The sequence below is a fragment of the Manis javanica genome, chromosome 1 (assembly GCF_040802235.1).
Source record: "Manis javanica isolate MJ-LG chromosome 1, MJ_LKY, whole genome shotgun sequence".
NCBI classification, from domain to species: Eukaryota; Metazoa; Chordata; class Mammalia; order Pholidota; family Manidae; genus Manis; species Manis javanica.
In genome coordinates this window covers 74,992,963-75,018,540 of record NC_133156.1, presented here as the reverse complement: position 1 = coordinate 75,018,540, position 25,578 = coordinate 74,992,963, and the positions used below count along the sequence as shown (strand labels likewise).

The window sequence follows — 25,578 nt, the reverse complement described above, 5'->3', positions numbered from 1 at the left end:
GGGGTTAAATAGACCCGTTTTTGTTTTCTTTTTAAGTATTGTTGACATACAATCTTACATTGGTTTCAAATATACAACACAGGGGTTCAACAGTTACCTGTATTATTAAATCCTCACCCCTACTAGATAGTAGTTACTATCTGTCAACATAGGAAGATGTTACAGAATCACTGACTTTATTCTCTATGCTACACTACCTGATAGACCAGTTTTAAATGTTCAGCTGCTGTATGACTTTGGACAAGCAACTTAACCTCTCTAGATTTCAGTTTTTCTATCTATAAAAACACTTTTGCAAAATAATGCGAACATTATAAATAATATAGCTTATTCTCATGAACTGTCTCATCATTTTGAAGTACAGAATATATGTGCTTAACCTATAGTAAACATTCAGTTAACAAAAGCTATTTCTATTATTTCAAATGTCAGAAAAGGGCAGTATAAGACACACAGTACTCATTCGATTCTCATACTATAAATCTCTTCTAAAATGTTGTCACCCTTTTGTCTTGCTAATGTAAGGCATAGCCTGAGTTCTGGTTGACTGCCAGGTTAAAATCTCCACTCTAATACTTTCTATCTCTGTGATTTTGAACAATGTTACCTTTCACTGCCTCAACTTTATACTCTACAAAATAGGGACAATAATATTTATCTGCTATTTCTCACAATTCTTCTGAGAATTCAGTTAATGTGCTGTGGATGTAGTTAAGAAGTCATTATTTTTCACTACTGTTAATATCAACACTTCTCAATGCTTTATAAAATGTATTTGAAAACTAGTACTCCAACTCATCATATAAAAAAATGATTGGACATAAGACAGAACTAAACAAATTATTTCCTTTTTTCTTTATCTCCTTTCTCTTCACTTGTTGCCCCTGGCTTTCCCTGGCCTTCAGTCACTGCTCTTTGAGTCTCAGCTGTCAGTTGTAGCACTCCCTTCTCATTGCAGTCAGGTCTACACTGGCTATAATTAAATGGTTTCCAATGTGATCTTAGGGGAAGGAAGTTCACCCTGGTATGACAGTGGCCGTCTTGACCAGCAACAATTTACTGTATTCCCATCTTTGTTGATTTGAATGTTTTTCTCTTTTATTGAATTTGTACATAAGAGCTACAAATTCAAATCTATTTGACTCCAATATCTGTTTTCTTTTCACAATACCACATTAATAATAGTAACAGTGTCACTAATAATAAAAACTAACATTTATGGCATATTTACTAGGTGCAGTAACTGTACAAAATTATTTATCTGCATTATCTTATTTAATCTTAAGAGCAAATCTGTAAGCAGTTAACTTTATGGTTAAATTTGAGGAAATAAGGTGCAAAGATGTGACGTAACCTGCCCTAGGGACTCCAAGGAGCCGCAGAGGCAGGGCTCACATTCACTGGGGGCTGACTCAGGGGACCACACCTCTAGCACTTTTTGTTACTGTTACATTTTTTACTTTTTTTTTTGCCCTTTAATAATCAGAACCATATAATTTACAGCAACTAATTGATAAGCCTAAGGCTTGTGGCTTTTTGGTTTCTATAAGTAAAAATAGCATTATAACAAGGTGGCAGCATATTCAGGGCCATTCATTCATGTCATGAAAGCTTAGTACATGCTGATAAAGACAGGGCCAGAAGTGGATTTGGATAAATAAGGTGGACATGATCCACCTATGGGAGCACTGTTGGGATGGATAAGATCTGACAGAGGGACTTTCTTCATTCTGGTTCTGAGAACTTGAAACAACTCATACATTTCTCTTTCATCTCAAGTACCTCTTATAGTAAAAATTTTGGTTCACAATTTATACCATCCAAAAAACATTTCCATATCCCAAACAGAATGGCACTGATGCCACTCCTGTGGATCTCTCACGTGGTGCTACTGCTGTGAACATGACCATGAACTAAAGACCGTACAAGCAGTGAGGGGTGCGTTGGACCCTCTCCGGAAATGAGTTTGGGGCTGGGCCCCAGTGGTGTCCGGAAAAGGAGAAATGATGGTACAAGAAATACCTGTGAAGGACTTAAGGCAGAGCTGGGCCTCAGGCTCCTGGAGATGGGGGTAAAGGAACAGTATGGCAGCCCTGCAGGGGCCCATCTGAGTGTTTTCCCCACCTTCTTCTATGAATAAGAACTCCTTCTGAGCTTGTGGCCCCCTCCTTGGGTAAATAGTCAATGGAGATACATAAGACATGGGCTTATACAGAGATGGAGGGTACGAGGGTGTAGAGGAGAGTGAAGATGCTTTGTGGAGTTCCAGGCAATTTGTCTCAAAGTATCGCACATGGTAGAGGCCCAGAATAGGAGTCAGAAAAGACATTTCTGCTTCCCTCGACAGGCCATAAAAACGGTGGACACATAATGACTATGTTCACCTCCTTGTCCAGACATTGATGAGAAGGTAATGCTTATGTAATATCAATATGTAGCAATATACAGGCAATACAACTGTATGCCAAAATCCACGTGGCCAAAATATACTGCACTTTTTTATAACAGAACTTTGTTATGTGAAGAGTTGCCTTTCTAATAAATGGTGTGAACTTGGATCTCAGCCAGTCAAGTTTTCTTTCCTTACCATAGAGTTGCACCTAACTTCTGAGAGAGGCTAATGGAAGTATCAAGGCATTGGAGGGGATGGGGATGGGGAGTGAGGAGAGCATAGGTACCTTTTCTGAGTTATCATCTACCAATGCCATTATCAGCTAGAACATTCATTCCAGTTGTTGTGCAGTCCTGTGCTGATCAATGTTACTCTGTGTTACCCTTGAGTATGTGTTCTCTCTACTCTTTCCTCCCAAATAAACTGTCAGCACACAAGTCATTCATTATCTGAGGCATTGCTTTCAGGAGGAACTAAACCAACATACCTTTGAAACTGAAAATTTCAAAGATTGGGCACGGTCTTTGTTTAGCTATGGAATTAATTTGAAGTTTGAAGCAAGAGGAAAAGTGGGCCTCAGGACAGGAGCTCAAAGTTGGGAACTGGAGCTTCTGATGAGGGGGCCTCTGGGAAGGATTTAATGCTTAGCTGCTTTAATCTAGCCTATAAAAAAGGCATGTTCGGCAAACTGTTGCCAGTAAAGTAAAAGACTAGTCTATAAAGGAAAGTGAAATATATCTATTCAAATTAATTCTTAAATTGCCCCCAAGGAAACCCATTTTTCTAAAAAAGGAATTTTTAATGTAAACCTTCAACTTTTATATGGTTCATTTGGGAAACACATTAAGTAAGAAAAGCAGATACTTTTTCATTGGAAACATGAGCTTTTTTTTTTAACTTAGTGAGAAGCCATTTATTCTTCTGATTTATAAGCATATTTTACATTTTCTGGTTAATACATCAAGTATATGATATGGGAATTCCCTTAAGAATGCTAAGACCACACATGTTAAAACTCAGCTACACATCGTATTAGGCTATTAAACAAATGTCACTTTTAAGAGCACAGCAATACAGATTATACTTTTTTTCTCTGAAGAAGAACATGCCTTCCAAAAATATTTTATTGGATGAAACTTTCTTATTCCCAGGAAAATTTTAGTTCTTTAATATAATTTATTATGCCCTTTAAAATTCTGTTTCATAAAAGCAGCGATACATTATAAATACCTGTGAAGAAAATATAGTTTAAAATTCCAAGGGAAATATTACATAAGTTTATTCTTTTACATTTTCACAAAAATCCACACAGTCACTAAGAAAGACTGACAAAAATATCTTATATCTTAACAATATACTCCAGGTTGGAAACATTCAGATATGACTTCATTTAAATATTAAAGCTTTTCTAGAGTGAACCTTTGGCTACAATCCAATGAGTTGGTTGTGGTTTTAACCAGGAAAAGATACTGTTAGAAGGATAAAAAAGAAAGCTTCATACAATTTAGCACTAGATCAGGAATGGGGAAAGGATGAGCCTCCATTTATTACTGCTTATTGGCCTCTCTGGACCGCAGCTTTGTTTTTTAGTTGAAACTTTATCTAATGGCTCCCTGGTTCTTTTCAACTTTAATGCTTGTTGATAGGCTGCAGTTCTCCAAATTCCTTCCAACTCTCTATCAAACAACATCTAAGACTTCCAAGGACAAAGTGATACTGCAGTTCTTCTGGGAGAACATCCTGGAAGCATCATGGCTGTTGCTCTGAAATACCCTTGTTCTGCACAAATTCAAATGATAGAACAGGGGGTGAAAGTTTGTCTTACCAACCATACTTCAAACCAAAGCAAGTAACAGACTCTAGTGTTCTTCCCTGATCTGGTTTGTTGTAGTTCCCTTCCTGGTCTAGTTCATGTGTGGGCTTGTGAAGGTTCAACTTCACGGAAAAATTACAATAACAAACTCAGTTGCAGAATGCGAGCATTGCAGGTATCCGGGGCCTTTGTGAGACTGTAGAGAATGGGAAGCTAGGGGGTTGGCAGTTAATTAATTAGTATGAATGGGCATCCAGGTGAGGTGAGATAAAATATCTTATGCTAGATTTCAGAGATACTTATAGGGGGATATAAGATGCTATCTTTTTTTTGCCTAAAAATTAATTAGGCCCTGGAAAATTCTCATTATTATTGATTATCATTCAGATCCTGCCTGAAAGAAGTTGATATATTTTTCCTAATGCATTTACACTTTGTACATGTTTATTTACTGCAGGAGTGGGCAAAATCAAATGCCTGTCGGCTGCTGAGCAGTATGTAGGAGTCGCATGCTGTAAGCAGCATGAAAGAGGGTGCCACAGGGACCTGGCACTCAAGCCCAGCTGGGCAGCTGGTACTCAGCTCCAGCCAGCTGTTGCCATTAGGGAAAGCGGGTCTGAGAATCAGGTTTTATGTGAAATCTCGTATTTTCAATAATTACTCACATTTTTAAAACATTTTACATGCTGAACAAAATCTACCTGAGGGACAAATGCAGCCTGTGGACTGTTTGTGTAGCTTGTGTCCTCTGAGGTGAAGCTTAGAGGCAATTTGGTGAGAATTTGGATGTTATCAGCTGTAAGACTGGGGAAGAGCCTTTAATGTCAAGGAATGAACACTCAGTTCGTAACATCCAGAAAAATCTGTTATAATGAATACAATTTGAAAATAAAACCTCCCATTGTTCCTCCCCATTATCAGTATTTTCCTGTTATTACATTGATTTCCCATGTTATTAGTGGTTTCCTGTTATTATTATTAAAAACAAATGACTACGTATTTGCCAAGCCTCAAGTGTAAGTTTGTTCTATGAAAGCAGTATAAATTAGTTCTCTTAGTATTCAGTTTGTGGCCATCATTGGTAGATGATAACTACTATATCTGAGGTACTGTGCTAGATGGGGAGGGACACATAAGCTACCTTCAGAAGAGGACACAGAGTAAGACCAGAGTGCACAGCATGAGTCAAAGTCACCTTTTTATCCACAGAAGCCTCCACATGGCACATAAGCAAATAAAAATGTTCTAAAGCTTCTCAAACCAGATAACACAGATTTCGAGGTCTGTTTCTGGCTCTAAATAACCCAGCTTTTCCTCCAGAATGATCAGATGGCAACTCCCTAATGAGTAGTACTTTGGAATAAAAGCCTAGAGTATGGGTCTAACTGTGAACTCTCATTGGAGACTTTCCAAACCTGTCTTTGGCATCAAAACCGCACAGCAAAGACAAAACACCAGCTATAGGAACCGTTTTCCTTCCTCTTGTTCTTTGCAGATGACTTCTCAAATTAATCTACTGCCCAGCTGATGCCTTTTCTTTTGAAAAATGAAACAGGAGGGCCCACAGAGACATTCTAACGTGGCATGAGGGCCACATAGGAACTGCAGCACCAGAAAGAACACAACATCTCACTCGTGCAGGCAGGAAAGACATGTTTTGAAAGTTCTACAATTAGTTCAGGAAACTGGATTTACTACTTGAGCTCATCCTTTTCATATGTCCAGTTTGGGGAGAAAAAGAAAAGTACCACAAAGGATATTATAAGCATAAGAATCGGTGACAAAACAAGCACTTTAGACACAAGCAAAATCTAAGCAGAAGGAAGAAGCATGAATATTTCCAATTCAGGACCATATATTTATTTTAATTTTCCTCCCTCAGAATGTCCACCAGAGCTTGCAGCAGCCGGTCATCTCTGTGCTTGTAAGGTTTTGTGTTATAGAAAACATCAACATAGTCATTATACAGACTGTCCTCAGAGTCTTTAAGCTGGTAAGGTTTGTTCAGCTTTTGCAGGGCTTCATAGAAATTTTCAAAAGGGATGTTGAGCTTCGCACTTGGGGACTTCTTTGGTGATTGCTTTGGGGATGAATTTTTGCTGAAAGCACTTTGTAGGAGTTGCAGCATGGCCTCAGATGGGGCTCCATCAGCCAGCTCATCCCTTCTTCCCCCCACACTTCCACTACTGGGGCTTTTTGATGCCAGGAGGTTCTCACTCAGGTTCTCCTGTGTGGGCTGCTCCTGAAACACACCACGCCACCGACAAAAGGGAGAAGCTTCATTACTGAGGTTCATGCAGGGCAGCTGTAGTACTTGCCCACTGCTGCCCCTTAAGAGGCAGTTGGCTTGGAGCCACACTAACGTGGGTTCCTCATTTTTCCACTTACTGATGTACCCTTGGACCTTTTTTAATCTCCCTGAACTTCACGTGTAAAATGGGAATAAGAACATCTCCATTTCTGGTGGTTTTGTAGACTGAACGAGATTATGTATGTAGTTGCTCATTCCTGCTTCTCTCCTTAACTCTTCAGCCTGCTGCAGCAGAATTTCTGTTAGGGAACTTAATGATTTTGCATGCATTAATTTTAATTTCTAAATTTTGGCTAAAAGAATAAATTTTTAAAATAACAGGGTTTCACCCTATGGAAAATAAAAAGAGTTTACTACTTCCATTCCCTTTCCTCCCCATCCATGTTTTGGGAAGGAGCTGATACTCAGATATTTAACAACTCCTACAGAAGACGCCAACAGTGCTGTCATATGGGAGCAGTTTCTTCGAGGCCCCTTGCTCTGTCAGGAGCTACTCTTTCAGCTGCTGAGTTTTAAGAAGGAGTCAGGGAAGAACTGGGGTGACAGGCCAGGTAGGGGGGGAAATTGGAGACATCAGGTGATGAGCTCATTGTCAATCATTTTGGAAGTATTTCAACCAAAGGGAATTAATAACCTTTAAGGAATTCATACCCTGAAAGAGGATGTTGATACCCACAAGGTCAACCTGCCTCTGGGACTGTGACTATAAGGCTCCTTGGGTAGGGCTCCAGGGGGAAGTTGTTTTACAGAACATAAATGATACAAATGGGGCCAGAATCTGAGCTGGGGCCTTCACATACTAGTTTGTAAGTTTCTTGAATAAATTCTATACATCTTCCAAAATACCCATCACAGAGCCAGATTTTAGGTAAGGTCATTCTAGAAGTCAGATATCCTAACTACTACATCTGAGGTACTGTGCTAGATGGGGAGGGATACATACAGAAAATGTGGTGTCTTCCTACCATCTTATAAGGAAGAAGCCAACAGCTTCAATAGGCTGATAAGGAATGTGAATGACTGACTTGAGCTATGCTCAGAAACTTTATCAGAGAAATTGTGATTCTATAGCTCCCCTTGGAGTTATCAAGAAGTGTCAGTTAAGGCATTAGTGAAGAAAAGACTATAGGATTTATTCACTTTGAGCCTTGCTTTTTTCCTGAAAAGTGGACATTGCTAATGTCTATCCTTTCAGGTCACAGAGATTATTCTTTAAATGAAACAATGCAAAAAATGCTTAAAACTAAGTACAATACAAATGTTAGGTATATGTAATCATGAATAAAGACAGCTCTCATTACAATCTAATATATGTCATTAATGGAGAAAATTCATGTTTTAGAATTTCATAATTTTAATTAGTTTAAATTTTTAAATTCTGGGTGAAGGAATAAATTTTAAAAATAATAGGGTTTTTTTCTATGGAAAATGCTTCACCACTCCTACTCTATTTCTTCCCCATTCATGTATGACTTACTCCCGGCCTGAAATTTAGGTGCAACTTCTCAAAACAGAGCATGCCAAGAACAGAGCACACAGACCTCCTCTGAATCCACCATCTTCTCCACCCCTCTTCTGTCATTCTGAACGGTGTTGTAGGATGTGTACACACGAGGCTGTTTCATGTATTCTGGCTGAGAAGAGGTCCCATGCAAAATCAGCTTCCAATTGACAATTCTTCCTTCATTTTGCATTCTTCCAGACTAATGAGTTCAGTATACATAATTTTAGTGTGAATTCTAAGTAATATCAAACAAACTCCTTAGAAATATCTAAAAAGGATTCACAGGCAAAACCTAATATAAAAATTCTGTGTATTTCATGTGTAGAGAGCACTTTGTACAAAGAAGAAACTCACGGGATTCACTCTTGCTATAAAAATGGACAGTTTAAGATTCAAGAATTGAAAGGCTGATTAATTGCTTTATTTGCTTAAAAAGACAGAATGCTCCACATAAACCTCCTTTTCTATATTGGTTATGTTCTTGAAAAGTTTACTGTACCTGTAAATGGAATTATATTTCCCAATCATCAACTTGTGGAAACATTCCATTGGGAATAAAAGTCAGCCTCTGTGAAGTATTATAAATAGCCTTCATTATTAATTGGTCCTTAAGAACTGTATTTTTTTGGGAAGAGTAATAATTTTCAGAGGCCCAACAATTGTATTAAAATTAATATGCTGAAATCTAAAATATCTAAAAAAAATCTGCAAGTGTAGAGTCATATTTCTGCAGACTTGACATAAAATAGTTCCATTTTGGTGAGTAGATTTGCTTAGTTTCCTGAAGGTGAAATTGGAAAGAGTGGAGGCCAAGTTGAAGAATGACTACTTACTTAACAACATTTTCTTGTTCTCCCTATGACAGCAAAATTTTTACAACTTCATTTCTAAATCACAGTTTTAACAGTCCTTAGGAGCAAGCTATTCTCAGAGGAAAAAAAAAAAAGCAATAATGGCTATAGAATTTGTATGAACTTGATTGACATTGTCAGGAATTTAAAACAATTTCTTTTCGAAAAGTTGTCCAGACATTGAAGTGTGGTGCTGCTGACACAACATTTCTATCTTCGGAGAACTTAGGCCTGAAACACTATTAATTTACGTGCTCACCTCTAGAACGTTCTGGAGAAATGATGATGCAAAAATAAATAGTTCAGCTGTACGTGGCTTTTTGCTGAAACATTCTTTGCGTTTATTTTTGTAACTGTGTTACAATTTTAGAACCAGTGTTAGTAAACAGAGTGAAAAGAGAAATGAGAAATGCTTTTCAGTTTGTTTCATAGCTGAAACTAAACAAAATAAAAGTCATATTCTCTTGTCTAACAAGCAAGCTACTTCTAAAGAGTCACTGCAGTAAATATTTGTCAGAGTTCTTTCATGTGACTCCAGCAGAGTATCATAATAAAGCTGATACAGCATTTAGCTGTCTTTGTGAATACAGTTGATTCTGGTGGCTAAGTAGGTAATGTGACTGGTTATATTTTGACATGGGAACACTTCGATTTGTCACATCATCTGTCACACTGTGTATCAGTATATATATACACACATATGTATTTTTTTTATGGTGTGACCGGAGCCTAATTTTTTTCCCCCCTATATAGCTAAGTGGGTAGGCAGGGCTTAAAACACTATACCTTTCCCCTACTTACAGTCAGGAGTAATCAGAGTTCCTTAGGGCCTGATTAATGATGAAACCAACCTTAAAGGTGCTTCAAAGTGTTTAAAAGTTGTTTCTATAACCTTACATTTATACTTACAACATCAGTGATTCGCAAAGTCCAGGTGCCTATGGGATTCTCTCCCCACGTGTGAACCGACGTGAAGTCCCAATTCTTAAAACCATTAGGAGATGTATCCCGCTCTCTTTCAGCCAGCAGTACAGTGCTGGTTCCTATTTTCATGCAACAAACACAAGTCAATGAATGTCTTAATAGCTGTGATAGTAGCATACACTCTAGCATCTGATAACTGAAAATGAAAACCAGGAGAGATTAGCTCTTTAATTTTTCCTCTAAGCATAAGAGCAGGATAAAGACATTCACAAGAATAAAAATATTTTTATCTATAGTATTTAGCACATTGCTTGGCATATAATAAGTTCTCAATAAATATTGTGGCAAAACAAATAATGAAGGTTTATTTGAATAAGGATAACTCAGAGAATTTCATTTACAAACTATAGGAAAGAAGATAGTCAAAGATCTAAAACACATTTTAGTGGGACTAGTATTTTTAAATTTAAGAGGAAATCTTGAAATTTAATAGGTGCCTGAGTCTGCAATCTAGTGTAGGCACTAAAAGAGAGCTAAATTAATAATCTCTTGTCATATAAAAACTAGTAGTAAAAATAACTCTAAATTTTCAAATCCAAGCTATCTATAGATCAATAAATAATATTTATTTCTAAATGGATCAAATTTTCTAATGGGTCAAATGAGCTATAGGGTCATCAAGAAAAAGCATTCTACCAATATTTCAGGCCACTTCCAAGATATCTAGAAAGCATTACTCCAAAGTTAACAGAGCCTAGTCAAACTTCTAGGAAGTTCATATCCTGGAAGGAGATTATAGAAATAGCTCATATTTCCTCACCTATAGAAATTGAATTTACTCACCTGAATCCTACTAAGACATGAGCATATTGGGACAGTGTCTCTGGGTTGGATTTATTGGGACAGCATCTCCTGATTGGCTTGTGGTTTATGGTTCACAAGCTCTTCCCCACCCACAATAGCACCTGAATTAGTGCCCACTCAGGAAAGGGCAAATACCCCTACATCATATATAGGGCCTTTATCATATCATTATGGAAATGTCGTTGGTCTTCTCAATGCTCTTTCATGGATCAGAATTTCCAGTTTTTCAATTGATTCCTTGGATGTGTCTGATATATTTGTCATCTTTATTAATTAATTATCAGAGTAACTTTCACTATGTGTTACCTGAGAGAAAGGAATGATAGCTCAGTGACCTGGAGAAATGAACACAGTTTGAAAACACATAACTCCAGAAAGGTTTATTAATTGATATTACATGAACAGACCTCGTCCTCTGTTTATCTAAGAACCAGTAAGAATGAGTAGGGCTTAGTTCTGAAGCCAAGAAAAATGAAAAATAGGCATATGTTTTAAGACTTGAAAATATCTACTGGGACACTTACTCCTATAAATAAACAGAAACAATAATTGATTTGAAATCATTCAATTTACTTAAACATTTACTTAAAAATTAAACAAATGGTTTAGAAGAAATTTTTGAAGTTTAAAAAAAAATGTACCAGCAGCAGAAGTGAGTGTGACATGAAGGTCTCCTCTTCGGGAATACTCAATTGTTGCTTCAAACTGTACATGTTCCAGGGACTTGATAGCATTTTCTTGTTCTTCACAAGCTCTTGTTGGAATTTCAATGATAACTTCTCCATTAGCTTTCAGGGCTCTAAATATGTTAAAGAAATATCACTGAACAGACTGTATCTCTTCTTCCTTGCACTTTATGCAAATATATATACATCAGTCTTGACTAGATACTCAACTAAGCTTGTTGTCTCTGCCTGTTATAACTGGAACCCCATTCCAAATTAGCTATAAATGAATTTTAATGCACACAAAATGGTAAGGTTTTTGCAGAAATATAAAAAAATAATTGTATAATTTTTATGAAACCATGGAAGACCAAAAATAGCCAAATCAATCCTAAGAAAGAAGAAAAGGAGGCGTTACATTCCTGATTTCAAGATATATTATAAAGCTACAGTAACCAAAATACTATGGTACTGGCATAATGACAGATATATAGACCAATAGAATAAAGAACCCAGAAATAAACCCATTCATTTATGCTGAATGGATCTTCAACACAAGTGCCAAGAATACTCAATAGGGAAAGAGTAGTCTGTCTGTCTCTTTAGCAAAGGGTGCCAGGAAAACTGGATAACCAAATACAATATAATGAAGTTGGAAAATATCTAACAGCAAACAAAAAATCATGTCAAAATGGAGTAAAGACTTAAACATAAGACCTGAAACTGTAAATTCCCCAGAAGAAAACAGGGAAAAAGCTTAATGAAGTTGGTTTTGACAATAATTTCAAGGATATGATGCCAAAAGTAAAGGCAACAAAAACAAACAAGTGGGACTACATCAAATTAAAAAGCTTCTCCATAGTAAAGGACACCATCCATACAATGAAAAGGCAACATACTGAATGGAAGAAAATATTGAAAACCATATATCTAATAAGATTCCTAAAAAGGAGTGCCCTCAACTCAATTGCAAAAAAATTAATAACCTGAATAAAAAGAAAAAAGCTAAGGACTTAAATAGACCTAATTTAAGTCAATTTACTAATTTCTCCAAAGAACACATACAAACAGCCAAAAGGTTTTTGAAAAGTACTCAATGTGACTAATTATCAGGTAATTGAAAGTCAAAACATCTGTCAGGATGACTTACAAAAAAAACAAAAAGCAAAAGTGTTGGAGAGTATCTGGAGAAATTTGAACCTTGCACAATTGGTAGGAATGCAAAACAGTACAGCCACTATAGAAAGCAGTACAGACATTCCTCAAAAACTTAATGATAGAACTACCAGATGATCCAGCAATCCCACTTCTAACTACTTATCCAAAATTGAAGTCGGGATCTTGAAAAGTTCTGATATTTACTGTAGCACTATTCACAATAGCCAAGATGTGGGAACACTTAAATTGTTGATCGACAGATGAAGGGACAAAGAATGTGGTAAATACATACAATGGAATATTAGTCAGCTTTTAAAATAAAGGAAATTCTGCAATATGGGACAGTGTGAATGAATCTTGAAGACATTACACTAAGTGAAATAAGCCAGTCACAGGAAATGCATGATTCCACTTACATAAATTATTTAAAATAGTCAAATTCATAGATTTAGATAATGGAATGGTGGTTGGCTGGCGAGAGGGAAGGGGGAATGGAAAGTTACTAATCAGTGGGCATAAAGTTTCACTCAAGATGAATGTAAGTTATAGAAATTAACAATTGTACTTATTGCCAACAATAATGTATACTTAAAAATTTGTAAGAGGTTAGATCTCATGTTAAGTGTTCTTACTCCAGTAAAAAGTAAAGAAAAGGAACACAGATACTTGAATATAATGCTGTTTGCTGTGGAATTGAATATAGGCATGTTTGCCTTGGACCCATCAAAAAGTGGCCCCTTACTGCATTAGGCCTTCCTGAGATTTTATATCCCTAATGCATGCACGCCCCTCCCAAACCTCCCACCCATAGATATTTTGTGCGAGTGGGTCTTCAGTATACCCAGGGTTGCCTTGAAAGAATCAGCAAAACAATCCTAACAGATTTTGCTTCTGTGGCTAGCTGTGGTGGGCCTGATGTGGTCTATTGTAAGCACTATGATAATGGATCCTTCTCGGAGAAGTTGAGTCACACAGCCTTGTGGCATGAAGTGAAAACCCTGCTTTTGGATAATTCTGGTTGGCAAGTACTGCATTTCATTAATTTTAAGATACATTTAAAGAAACATTTTAACATCTTTGAATTTGGGATGAGTCTTAAAACTAATGGTTGGTAATCATTTAATTGACAGTGGTTTTCTTAGTGATAATAAAACAATGGTGCACCTTAATTCTATATGGTAGGTAGGCTATGAGAGGAGGTGGAAAAATGTAACATGATTTGTAGATTTTTCATCTTTCAGTGGTTTTCCATGGATATACAAGGAACACTGACAAACACTATCTCCATCTACTTCAGAAGGGTAGATGAGAAAAACATTAGGCAGAGTGACAAACATCACAATCAAATAGTGCCATAGGCACAATTGGTTTAAAATTCCTGGAGGCGCTTACCTGGGCTCAAAGTCATTGTCCTTTACAACACACTCTTTCTTCTCAGGCACACTGCTCCAGGTCACAGGGTCAGCTAAATCCACCAGAGCTTTGGCATTTAGCAGCCCGAATCCAAATCGACTATTCACCATCAAGCCTGCCCCATTCTTTTTCCATCCAGGATTATTGGCCAGTGGGTCATATTCAGAGGTCCAGACAACCAAATGCTGCATATCTCTCCAGGTAAGATTTGGACTAGAGAGGAAATGACGCAAAATACCTTTCAGGGACAAAATGAAGTTTTCTTGCATAAGCAAATACTAAAAGCAAGCATGCATCTTCTATTCAGAGATTATGAAGTGCATTTTGCATCTGTATCAATGTAATTCTAGTGTGTATTTCTATTGGTGTGTCTCTTCATTCAGAACTCAAAAATACAGTACTGAAAACTTTTCCCCATTCCATGTAAATTAAGCTCTTACTATGAGAAAAATTTGGTCTTCAGCATTATAGAAATATAGGACTTGGTCCCTGATTTCTAATCATGTATATTTAAGTGGAGCAAAAATTTTAAATGACAACACTTTCTTTGTGTCTTCTCGCCTTCTGTTCATCAATAACCTTGGTATTTTTAGCATTTTGGACCCTCAGAAGATGTCTTGACTTCCTTCTTAGGAAGACTTAGATTGTAAAAACATGGGCTGGCTACCTACTCTCAAAAACTTTTTGCTCTTTTCTTCATGTAAAGTGTCAAGAAACTCTTAGTTGTTTGAGATCAATCTTGCAAAGCACTACACGAACACTGGGGGAATATTCAAGGAGGTGGTTCTTGTCTTGAAAAAGTTTACAATCCAGTAGAAGAACTAAATCTATGTATATCAGTTGAATGCTGTATTCATGGCATAATGTATTATAGGAGTTTAGAGAAGAAAAAATTCTTTTGGGATGGAAAGACCTATGAAGGCTTTGCTGGAGGGAAGTAATTTCACCTGAACTTTGAAAGTTGGGTAGAATGTCAAGAAGTGGAGAGAGAAAAAGGGACGATGCGGTAATAAAGCAAAGCCTCTGAGGAGGAAAGTACAGGATGCGGCAGGTCTGGCTGCTGGAGCAGGGAAGAGGCAGTAAGGAGTACTGAGCCAGGCGGCGAGCACCTGAAATGCCAGCAACTTGGGCTTCTCCTTTACCCTTTGGGCAATGACAAATCAAGGATTTGGGAACAAAGAAATGATATCATCAAAAGTTTTGGTAAGATTAGGTCCTCAGCAATATAAATTGGAGATACATGGGTTATTGGGTCTCTAATAATGAAAATGTAGCCTTCCCTGATCATCCTATTTAAAAACTTTAATTCTCCTCACACGCTCCTGAGCTTCCTTATCCTGTTTTTCTTTTATGGTGGTGCCTATCACCTTCTAACATACTGTGCAAAAATTGTTTTGTATATTGTTAATGTCTGTCTCCCTTGCTAGAGTTAGCCACGAGAAGGGCTGACAGTTTATCTTTTTGCTTCTCTAAATGTACCATTCAGAACAATGCCAGGCACAGGGTATATCCTGAGTAAATATTGGTTGACTGAGTGATTGATTATGACTAAGTGCTAACTAGACCCAAATATAATTTTAAAATGTAGCTTTTCCTTAACTTTGAGTCCTGCATTGTTACTATCAAGCCAGTCAAGCATTATTTAATAAATAAATACCCAAGTGTTTAGTCCTTGAGGTTTCTATCTTATCACTAGGTTGTCAAACAACCATCAGGGGAATCTGGCTCTACGTGCTATCTTCTCCCCAGAGCCTGTAGTATTCTGGTTAAAGAATCCCCTGGTGGCAAGAAAGAGATAATGTACTTTTTTAAACATTGAGGAGTCCAGCTCCTGGTTGAAAACCCACCTGTGATTTTCAGGCCTCATCACAGGCATTACAAAGGCTCTACCCGGCCGGCCTCAGGGCAGCTCCGTCCCCACACCAGCCTGGGTGCGCAGTCCAGGTACTGTGGTCTCTGAAGGGAGTTGTTCTCAAAGAGTCGGGCTCCCCGCCCAGGCCAAGCATTCCCATATTTACATTCCCAATCCCTTTGCCCTGCCTGAGGCCTTAGAGCTCTTTTTCAGGCCTTTGGCTTTAGCTGGGGCCTCCTTAAGGGGGGCTCAGGGGGAAACTTTGTGGACACTTTTTCCCCACTGTGACTGAGTACCTAGTATGTCTCCACTCCTAGCCTTGTCCCCACTCCACCCCCACTCCAGATTCCATAAAACGAGCAGAACTTTTTGGTGGGGCTCCATCAATAGCGAGATGACCCCCACGTCTGACACGGCTCCACCTGACCCTCAACTGGTACATTGTTCCATGGGGGAACAGAGGGAGTCAGTGTTTTCTCTGATTTTAGACTCGTCTATACCATCTCAGTATTAAAGTGTTAATTCTTTCATTTTTGGTTTATTGCTTTAATTGGCTGCATGGATTTCTGGCAGCTCAGTTTGCTTGCACTCAGCTCAGCCTAACTTCTGACAAACAGGCCACTTAGCCCCAGAGAGTGCCTGAGGGAGACCTTAGAAAGACTCCAGTTCAGTGATTTTCATGGGTCCCAGACTGCTTGCATTATAATTGCAAGCAGTCTATAAATAATGAAAATTCCTAAACCTACTGAATCACAATATCTGAGGGTAGGGCATGATTTTTATATTTGCATTTGAAAAAACTGCCTAAGCAATTTCTATGTTATAGCTAAAATAATAGAAGTTGGAAGAAAGAATAGAAGCATATAACCAATTAAAACAATTAGAAGACATTTCAAGTCATGGAGTCCGAATAGGAAGAAATAGAGAGCACATTAAACTAGATTCTACTACCAAAGACCTGTGTGACCTTAAGTAAGCCACTTCACTTCCCGGGGCTTGAGGTGACTCAACAGTAAGATGCAAGGTTTGAGAATGACAATATCCAGAATGCCCTACTATTCAGACCTCCTATCTACCTAATATCATAAATACCTCATTGTAGATTGTGTTTCCATGCTGGCCAACCCACATGAAGGAATGATTAACTAACTTAACAGAAATGGCTATTTTCTCCATGTAGAAACTAATTCTATCTTATAAGGCATTTTATTGAAATTCTTGCTTCCTTCCCATCTTTAAAAGAGAATTTTAGCTAAAAGCCTCTTATCAGGGTGGCCAAATAGGTAACATATCAGTTTCCCATTTGGACCAGCCTATGGGCAGGTGTGCAGATGGAGGCTGGGGTGAGAAAGTGTATTAAGGAGGCATAAGGTAGGATCTTGATCCTCACGAAAATTAAACACAAAGCATAGACTTTCTGAATGTCTATAGTAGAGCATTTATTTTATATTTAGTTGCAGGTTTTGTTTTTTTACCTATTCTTTACAAAATATTCAAATAGGCTTCATTGTCATGCAATTAGGAAAATGAGCCTATTTTTTCCTAGCAATTATTCTTCATTTGTGTGATTGCATTTCATAAATGAAAAGGAGCTGCTAACAATAGTACATCTTGTTCCTGACAGCCTTCCATTACTAATTAGTGCTCAACAGCATCCACAATAATTAGATTTTTAAAAATTACATTGATTGCTAGTCAAAAATATGTTTATAGAAAATAAGGGTTATGGAATTAAACACGGAAATTAAGCATTGCTTCTAATTAGAAGGGTGTGGTTAAAGTAATCTGGAGACAAAATATTAAAGTAAAAATGTCTTAGAGGCTACCTCGTTCATCCTCTAATCAGGATGTTTAGATACATCCTGGATTACAGGATGTGTTGGATACAGGATGTGTTGAAGCCTAGATGTTGACGGTACTCTACCCTGGAGACTTTCCAATATTTCACAACCCACTGAGTCAACGATTCCTTTGTTGTGATTTATCCAAAGATTTCATGAAACATTGAAAGCCCATTTCCCTTTCTTCAGTCTTTAATGAAAACAGAAGATTAGTTTATCTATTTGTTTAATACCTCCAAAGGTGTGAGGGATTCAATATTTCACTTCAGTTTTTGTTCTCTGTTAACAAATAATCTGATTCCTTTGCTCTCTCCTCCCAAGACGGAGGTTATTGTCTGCCATCATTTTTAAGTATACTCACTAGGTATACTTTATCCAAGGAAATCTTGTCTGAGGATATATACGTATTTATATTTATATTTCTCCAGAATATATCTATTAAGTTCCCTAATGGGCGTCGTCACAGTCACAACTGGATGAGGTTGGAGGAGAACACTGTTGTACAGTCACCCCTCATAGCAGTCGCTCAAAATTTAAAGTACTACCAGCATAAAAACTGGCTGGGGTACTTGTTAAAAACAGAGATTCCTAGGCCAAATGTCAGAAATTTCTGAATCTGAGTTGCTGGCAATTGGACTTGAGAATCTTCATACTAAATCAACTCCCAAGCATTATATATGCTGGTGTCTGAGAAACACTTCTAGAGAAGGAAAGTATTCCTTCATGCACATTTGAGCCAGAAACCACTCTTTCTCCTTCCCACTGTTCTTCCCATTCCCTGCAGCATAGTGAGCAATCTACTTTCAAAAAGGAGCCTCTTATGAGAAACTCACCAACACAAATTATAATGTTACTTTATCAGCATAAATCTTCTTAACTCCCCTTTGAAGGGATGAGAGACTGCCATTCAGCATTCCTGCTTCCTCGCAGGGCTATGAGTGGCAGCATAGCAGAGCTGTTGATAGCATAGGCTTTGGGGTCAGGCAGACCTGAGTTTGAATCTCTCTGTGGGATCTTGGTTACACACATTTCTCAACCTCTCTAAGCCTCAGTTTCTTCATTTATAAAATGCAGCTAAAAACTTCAATGCCACAGGATGTTGTAAGGATTAAAATTAGTATTGTAGATAAAGAGCATCTGGCCCATAGTAAAAACTTCATAACTACTGAATGTTATTATTCTTGACTTCTTTAGCCCAGAGTTCTTCAGCCTCCATACTTGTTCCTTGAGAAATGGAACATAGTTGAATGATTCCCCCAATTTTGATTGTCTAGGTACACTTCGAGAAATTCTGGCATTCAGATTCTCCAAAATAATCTTGTTGGTATAGACAAATGAATAGAGGTCATAAAACTTCATCTGAGAACAGACATCTCAATAATTTCTATGTATTTTGGCAGGAAGTATATGAAATACAGATTATGTCCATCTTATTGATCATTGAATCAAAATGTAAGGGATTATATACATCAGGGATATCACAGACTCTTAATGTGTCAAATCAAGAAAGTGTGGGAATCTGATGGAACTTACAAACTGTCCCCCACAAAAATGTCATACATACATACACTCACAAACAATTCTGCATGTAGTTTCAAAGAAGTTCATAGACCCCTGTAAAGTCATCCATGTATTTCATAGCAATCCACAGCATCCCTGCTTTATAAACAGTCCATTAGAAATTAACTGTGGTTAATGAGTCTAGATTATTCTTAGATCATTTTCTCCTTGCACAGAAAAAGAAGATTTGAAATTTTAGAAATCAGATTGAAATCTCAGTTTTTGTGTGAAATTTACATTGCATCTGTTCAGCTGCATGGGTGTTTCTAATGTAATGTATGTTAGACCAGTATAGTGGGCTAGGCCTGGCTAGTTATATTTACATGCATCTGATAGGTGTTGAGTAGAGAAGACTTAAAAATTTAAGTTACACCCCACCTGTGTGTAACTGCTTGCCTTCATAGGACCTTATTTCCTTTCACTTTGGACCTCTCACCACCACTCTTAACAATTCATATTAGATGATTTATATGTGCTTCAATTTCAAATTCAAATCAGAGAATCTTACAGAAAGAAAAGGTTTGGAAAAAATGGTCTGATATGACTCACCCCATTTCACAGATGGCAGATTGAGCCCTCAACTGAGGATTAACTTGCCTAAGGTCACATAGCTAGTGATATGCCTAGAACTTGAAGCCAGGTGTTCCTTGGACTTTGCACTTCTTAAATTGCTTTCCCTCAAATTTGATTTGTATCTTCTGATGCCAGTCATAGCTTGTGTTTGTAGGCTTTGCCCTTTGTCTATCCTCCTGCTTTTATAAGTCTGAGCATAGCTCTTCTTTGGGCCCAAGAGCTTCATATTTCCTTCTGTTTCCAATTAAGCACCTGGATTTGCTTTTCCCTCACCAGACATATTCCCGCCCCTGTAAGTAGATGGAGACTTTTGTTACGAGCCTTGCTAGGCCTGTCTTGCTTAGCCTCTGTGGCCGTCTCACAGCTGAAATACCATGGACTAAACTCCACAGGTGGCCCCAGGGCTCCTGGACAAAGACTCAGGAACTTCAGGGCTTTTCCAGCTGTGGCACAGGCCAGGCTGTTCTACTCTTCTGCTACTATGATCCTCACCCACTGACTATGACCTGAGGGGACAGCTTGTCCTCTCTCAAGAAAATATGGGTGTTCTTCTAATATAACGCCCTTATCAGGAAGGATAATAGACATTTACAAGTTTGATTACTTCCTCTGTCATGCAACCATAGCACTAACTTGACACTTAAAGATTTTTCACCACACATCAGCAAGCAAAAATGAGCATGAATAAAAGTTGTAGATACACAACCAAGACAGAGTTTTTCCTCTCTATTAAAACTATTGGGCAACTATTATGAGGAAAAAAAATGTTAAATCGCTTTTTTTAACATCATACACTAAAATGAACTCCAGGGGGATTTTGAACTTAAATATGGTAAAGAACCATAATAAAAGACACCCAATTTAGGTGGTATTAGGAACAACTTTATAAAACATCCTTTTTTTTTCTTTCAGATTATAATCTTTTAATGTGATATAGGGTGGTAACCATGTACATATTGAGAAAACATTATAGATTATTAGTAAGAAGGAGAAACAGATTAGTTAGGTGATTAGAGGCTTTCTGGGCCTTACTTTGCTTCCAGGGCCAGAGCGAAGATGCCGGCAGCCAGGGGTGCGGAGGCCGAGGTGCCCGTGTGGGTCTCTGTGCAGTCATTGTGCAGGTCAGCACTCGTCTGGGTGACATCAGTGAGGCAAGAAACATGGGAGGACATGTGAGGAGTGTGAGTCTGTCCCTGCAGGTTAACTGTACCAAGGGCTGCATCTGCTATGATCAGGAAACTCAGCTGATTCAATTCCCTACTTCCTCCTCTAAACCAGGGGCGGATGTTTGCCATCTGCCGATATTTTAGTTCACTCTCCTCTATATGCAACTTGTCTATAATTCTGGCATCAGGATGCCTTTTCTGGGGATGAAGTACTCCCACTATGAACATTTTCTCTTCTGAGATTCCCAAACGAAATGCTGTCTGTAAAAAAGGGACTATTTCAAAATCACTGTGAATCATGCTGGCCCATTAATCATCAGGTCCATTGTGTTTGGTCTGGCCATATTTAGAAATTCTGCCTCATGCAAAATTCCCTTTTGCCTTCAGATTGACATTTGACTCCCTCTTTAGCACAAGGATGTAAAGCCTTCCTGATTTTACCACTTGAACTATGTGTACAAAATTTCTTCAATGTGAAGTTTGCATTCACTGTTAACATCATTTGATGCCTATAAGTTAGTCTCTACATTTGTACCTTGACAAAAATCATATTTTGCAAATGGGAAGTGTGCTAGACTTGGATCTGGGTTCAAATTCTAAACTGCTACTTGATAGATGTGAGCCATGGGCAAGTCACTTGGCTTCCACATCTGAATAAGGCTGACACTTCCTAACTCATATCCTGAAACTGAAATGAGATCCTGTCTGTGAAAGCATTTTTACACAATATTATTGCGTGAAAGGAATTACCCAGCTAATTTTAGTTTAATGAAGAGGTTGCCTAGATGAAAGGAAGAAATCAAAAAGACTTCCAATCAGTCTGCCTTAAGGACCACAGCGCTATTGGTTGAACAAGTAGTTGGTCCAAAGAATCACTAACCAGCTGCCCATCCAGACTCCTGCATTACGGTTTTCAGCTGGAGATTTCAATGTGTGGGAGGGAGGTGTAAAAAAATTATTTGTTCTATTATCACCTCCTTTGGCTTCCCACTTGAAGTTGCTGAATTTCTCAAGTTATGCTGTGCTCTTCCTAGGGTTGTGGGAGCAAGCTTGCCCTTTTTACCTGTTGACGCAAGTAAGCCCCCAGAGATGACTGTGCTGAGGAAGAGGTTTGCGTAAGACAGAGGCTGTGTTATTGCAACTGTTTCAAATAGAATCCACCAGCTGTCTCTCCTATAGCTGATTTACCTGAGGGAACTTTACAAAGATGGAAGCTTTTCCTTCTACTTCAGAGCACAGTAGCTCAGGTGAGGGGCAGTGTATAAAATGGAGACTGAAATGCGTAACAGACCATTTTCTGAAAAGCAGCTCTGGATACCCACAGGGACAACGGCAACCAGGGGCTCTGAACACCTGCGGGGCCAATGTCTGATATGCCTCTTTCAAAGACTATAGAACGTGCCCGCCATGAGGAACCCCGAGACAGAATGCCACTGTCTGTTATTTGAGTCATCAGAGACATGTGGGTATGACAGGGAGGACAGTGCTTTTAAGTTGAGACCACAGTTTTCCAGTCTAAACTAGAGTAGTTTGCAGAAACAGGCAGAGTTCCAGAATAGTGTTCCTCTATGAACAATATGGTCATTTTGACAATTTTGTTGAGATGGCATGTTATGAATTTTACATGCATTCCAAGATTTAATTGTTATGGGGTTCACTCACAATGTACTTAGATCATGGCCTGGTATTTCATTTAGATTAAGATCTACTTACTTTAGCTAGTTGGTTCTTTCTGTTGCAGGAGTTAAAAATTTGGGGCTTTAAATCTCCAAATTAAAAGTGCCTCTCTTTGTTCTCAAAGCCCCTGAATGGCCCTTCTTCATCATGCCCTTGAAGGGAAATCCAATACTTGCCCTTGGCAGTCTGACTCAGGGAAGCGCAGGCACAGCCAAGCGTGGGCTGGAGATGCTCTCTGAGCATATAACCTTCCTGAGCTGCTTATTCAGTTGCTGAAAAGTTCACCTCAGGGGAAATTTAGACTGTTGTTTTCCTGCAGGTCATCTGTCCTCAGGAGACATAGCTGGTGTATGCTCTGTATTTTTATAATCTGCTGAAGGGCAAGTCAGACCATCTCCCTGCTATTAAAGGATCAAAAATTACAAGGATGATGAAGCCCCGCACCCCGAAGTCCCCTTTAAGGCTGTTTTCAGGGAGGTATCACACGAGCAAGATAGACATTTGGAATCTCGGCCACAGGTGATGACAGGCTGGTGGCTTCTCAGGACTGAGTTTAAAAACAACATAGTGGCAACTCATCTTGGCAGAAGCGTCATTATCCCTGAGAAAACTTTAGAATATATGCCAGCCTTTTAAGATAGTAAAAGGTGAGTCTCCCAGCTGAGATGTCAAGCTTCAGCAAGTCAGTTTCCCAAAGGTACTAGCCAAAGTATCTTTAAAATCTAAGCTGCGCTCTCCTACCTCAGCAGGGAGAATCAGACAAAAGCAACATACGATTCGCTGGTCACTGTAATCCCCGCTGCTGTACGAGGTGGCCAGTGTGGAGGAGCACTTCTCGGCGTACCAGGGGGCTAGGCCTTGCTGGGAGGCACTGCTGATGGAGATGGTGTAGATGCTGTCCGTGTACCCATCACAGTCGCAGTTATCTCCCTGACGCCCCCCGTTCCCAGAAGCCCAGACGAAGATGGAACCCTTTCCTTGTCTCCCCTAAAGGAAAGGCCAGAATATATTGTATCTGTTATCATCTCTTGGGGTCACTGTCATGCTGCAATAAGACCCCCCAAAAAGACATGCATGAAGTTGTCAGAGATGGATATCTGGGGTCTGTTTCACCTGCAGGCCCTCTAGCCTCAGTGCTGGACATCTCATGGCTGCTACATATTTTGAGCCCCTGGGCTGTGTATCTGCCGGTCCTCCTTTCTCTGGGTCTTCTCTGGGATAGGCTGAGTGAGTGCTTTTCTTTATTATGTGCATTCATAATCTGGCCCTTTGCACTTGCTCATATTTTTTCACTCTTCCCTTGGCTTATGTCACTACCCATGAATCTTTGAACTTCCTCTCTTTCTTTCTGCTGGAATCTCTGGCTGACTGATAGAATGACAAAATCAGGCATTATTCAGATCTGCTTTGCAGCTGCATTAAAAGAGACTCTTCAACTGAATGGAACTGTCAAGGCGACTCTTTCTATGATTTTTCCATTTGTGTCCTTCAAACTTTTCTACTTTTGTTTCATTCTGTGCAGAGCAAGACCTTAGAATCCTGTAGCCCCAGATGAGAGCAGCACAGCCAAGGCGCATGTATTCACCAGGCACGTGCAGAGTGGGAGGTAGCATGTTATTGTGTTTAAGGGTACGTTTGCAGAGCATTTGAAAGAAGTCTCAGTAGTGATTTACCTAGTGTAAAAATCCAAAAGTAGCAGAAAAATTAGAAAAGACATATCCAGAATACTTTTTAAGTAAATATTCTAGAGTAATGAATCTCAAATGTCATACTCAAGTGGGGGAAAACTCATAACCCTTATCTTCCCTCTGAAGAACAATTTGCCTCTTTAAAGGCATTTCAAATCATAAGCAATGAGAAGAAAAATTCACAAAGAATTCTTTCTATATAGACCAAGTGTTCTTCCCTTCTCCTCACATCCAAATGGTCAGGTTTCATTTTCGGTGTGTCTATGTTAAGCATCTCACCTGTTTAACACCATATTCAAAAGCCTTCTGGGCTAGTCGGCCAGGCCCCTCCACAGTTTTCCCATCATCATTAGGGCCCCAGCTAGCACTGTAAATATCCACATGTCCAGGATTGAATCCAATTGAACTGGCTTCAATAGCATCCGTCACAATGCCATCCAGCATTCTTATGCCTGAACACCAAAGCAAACAAATATATAAGTTGATGTCAGTTTATACATGTAGAATGGTACAGTATTCTTAATATTTGTTTTTTAAAGGATTCTCAAAAGAGTGAGAAACAGGGTTACCACCGGATGTCCCAAATGCCCATGACCTAGCTGCCTAGAGCACAGAAGGTCGAATCACTTCCTCCACGAGCTTCTTTGTCTGCCCCTTTGAGGTCACTGTATGTGCTGTGCAGTGGCCAGGATTGTCATCAATTACAAAGTGTCTCACCTACCTTCACAACCCCAATAACGCTAAAATGACAGGATAGCTTTCAGAAAGAGACATTAAACAGCTCTCCCTCAACACATCTACTCATGACTATACCATGAATGGCTGTGGCCCAGCCTGTGCCATGCAAAGGACCCTGTATGGGAAACTGTGCAGCTTGAAAAGGTCTACCCACAACAGGAAACTAACAAATAGGGAAAGAACTCTTGTTTCTAAACACTGATTAAAAATAACCCAGAGGCCATTCTTTTGTGTATTTGCTAAGAAACATTTTCAGGGAACATGCTTCCTTTTCTTCTAAATAATCTCAAGGATGAAATCATTGCCAAGGATTTTGTTCCTGAGGGGGAATCATTTTTCATCAGGAGAAGGCAGACATGATAGCTCTTTGTGCTTTCCAACACACTGTCACCCATCATCAGACTTATGTATTCAAGAGTCAGAAAGGCGAAAGTAATTTAGACAGATACAGGCAGCTACCTGGTTATTCCTGACTTCAGGCTAATAATGCAATCGAGGGCACAGCCTCAGATTTTCACACTATTATTTACTATGAGGCATAAATAAAAGAACATGTAATTGACATGATTAGTGAAAGTCATATTTATT

The 25,578-nt window shown here is 38.8% G+C and overlaps 1 protein-coding gene across 1 annotated transcript in view; it reads right to left on the bottom strand.

Moving 5' to 3' along the window:
- Positions 1–3,270: 3,270 nt before the first annotated feature.
- Positions 3,271–25,578, bottom strand: part of PCSK1 (proprotein convertase subtilisin/kexin type 1) — a 39,673-nt gene continuing 17,365 nt past the window's right edge. The window contains exons 7-14 of the mRNA XM_017650258.3: positions 24,532–24,704; positions 23,339–23,551; positions 20,754–20,854; positions 13,875–14,108; positions 11,301–11,458; positions 9,781–9,914; positions 8,058–8,219; positions 3,271–6,447 (exon numbers count right to left, since the gene is read on the bottom strand). Of these exons, the coding sequence (XP_017505747.1) occupies positions 6,070–6,447; positions 8,058–8,219; positions 9,781–9,914; positions 11,301–11,458; positions 13,875–14,108; positions 20,754–20,854; positions 23,339–23,551; positions 24,532–24,704 (1,553 nt within the window). The 3' untranslated portion in view covers positions 3,271–6,069. The remainder of the gene's footprint in view (positions 6,448–8,057; positions 8,220–9,780; positions 9,915–11,300; positions 11,459–13,874; positions 14,109–20,753; positions 20,855–23,338; positions 23,552–24,531; positions 24,705–25,578) is intronic.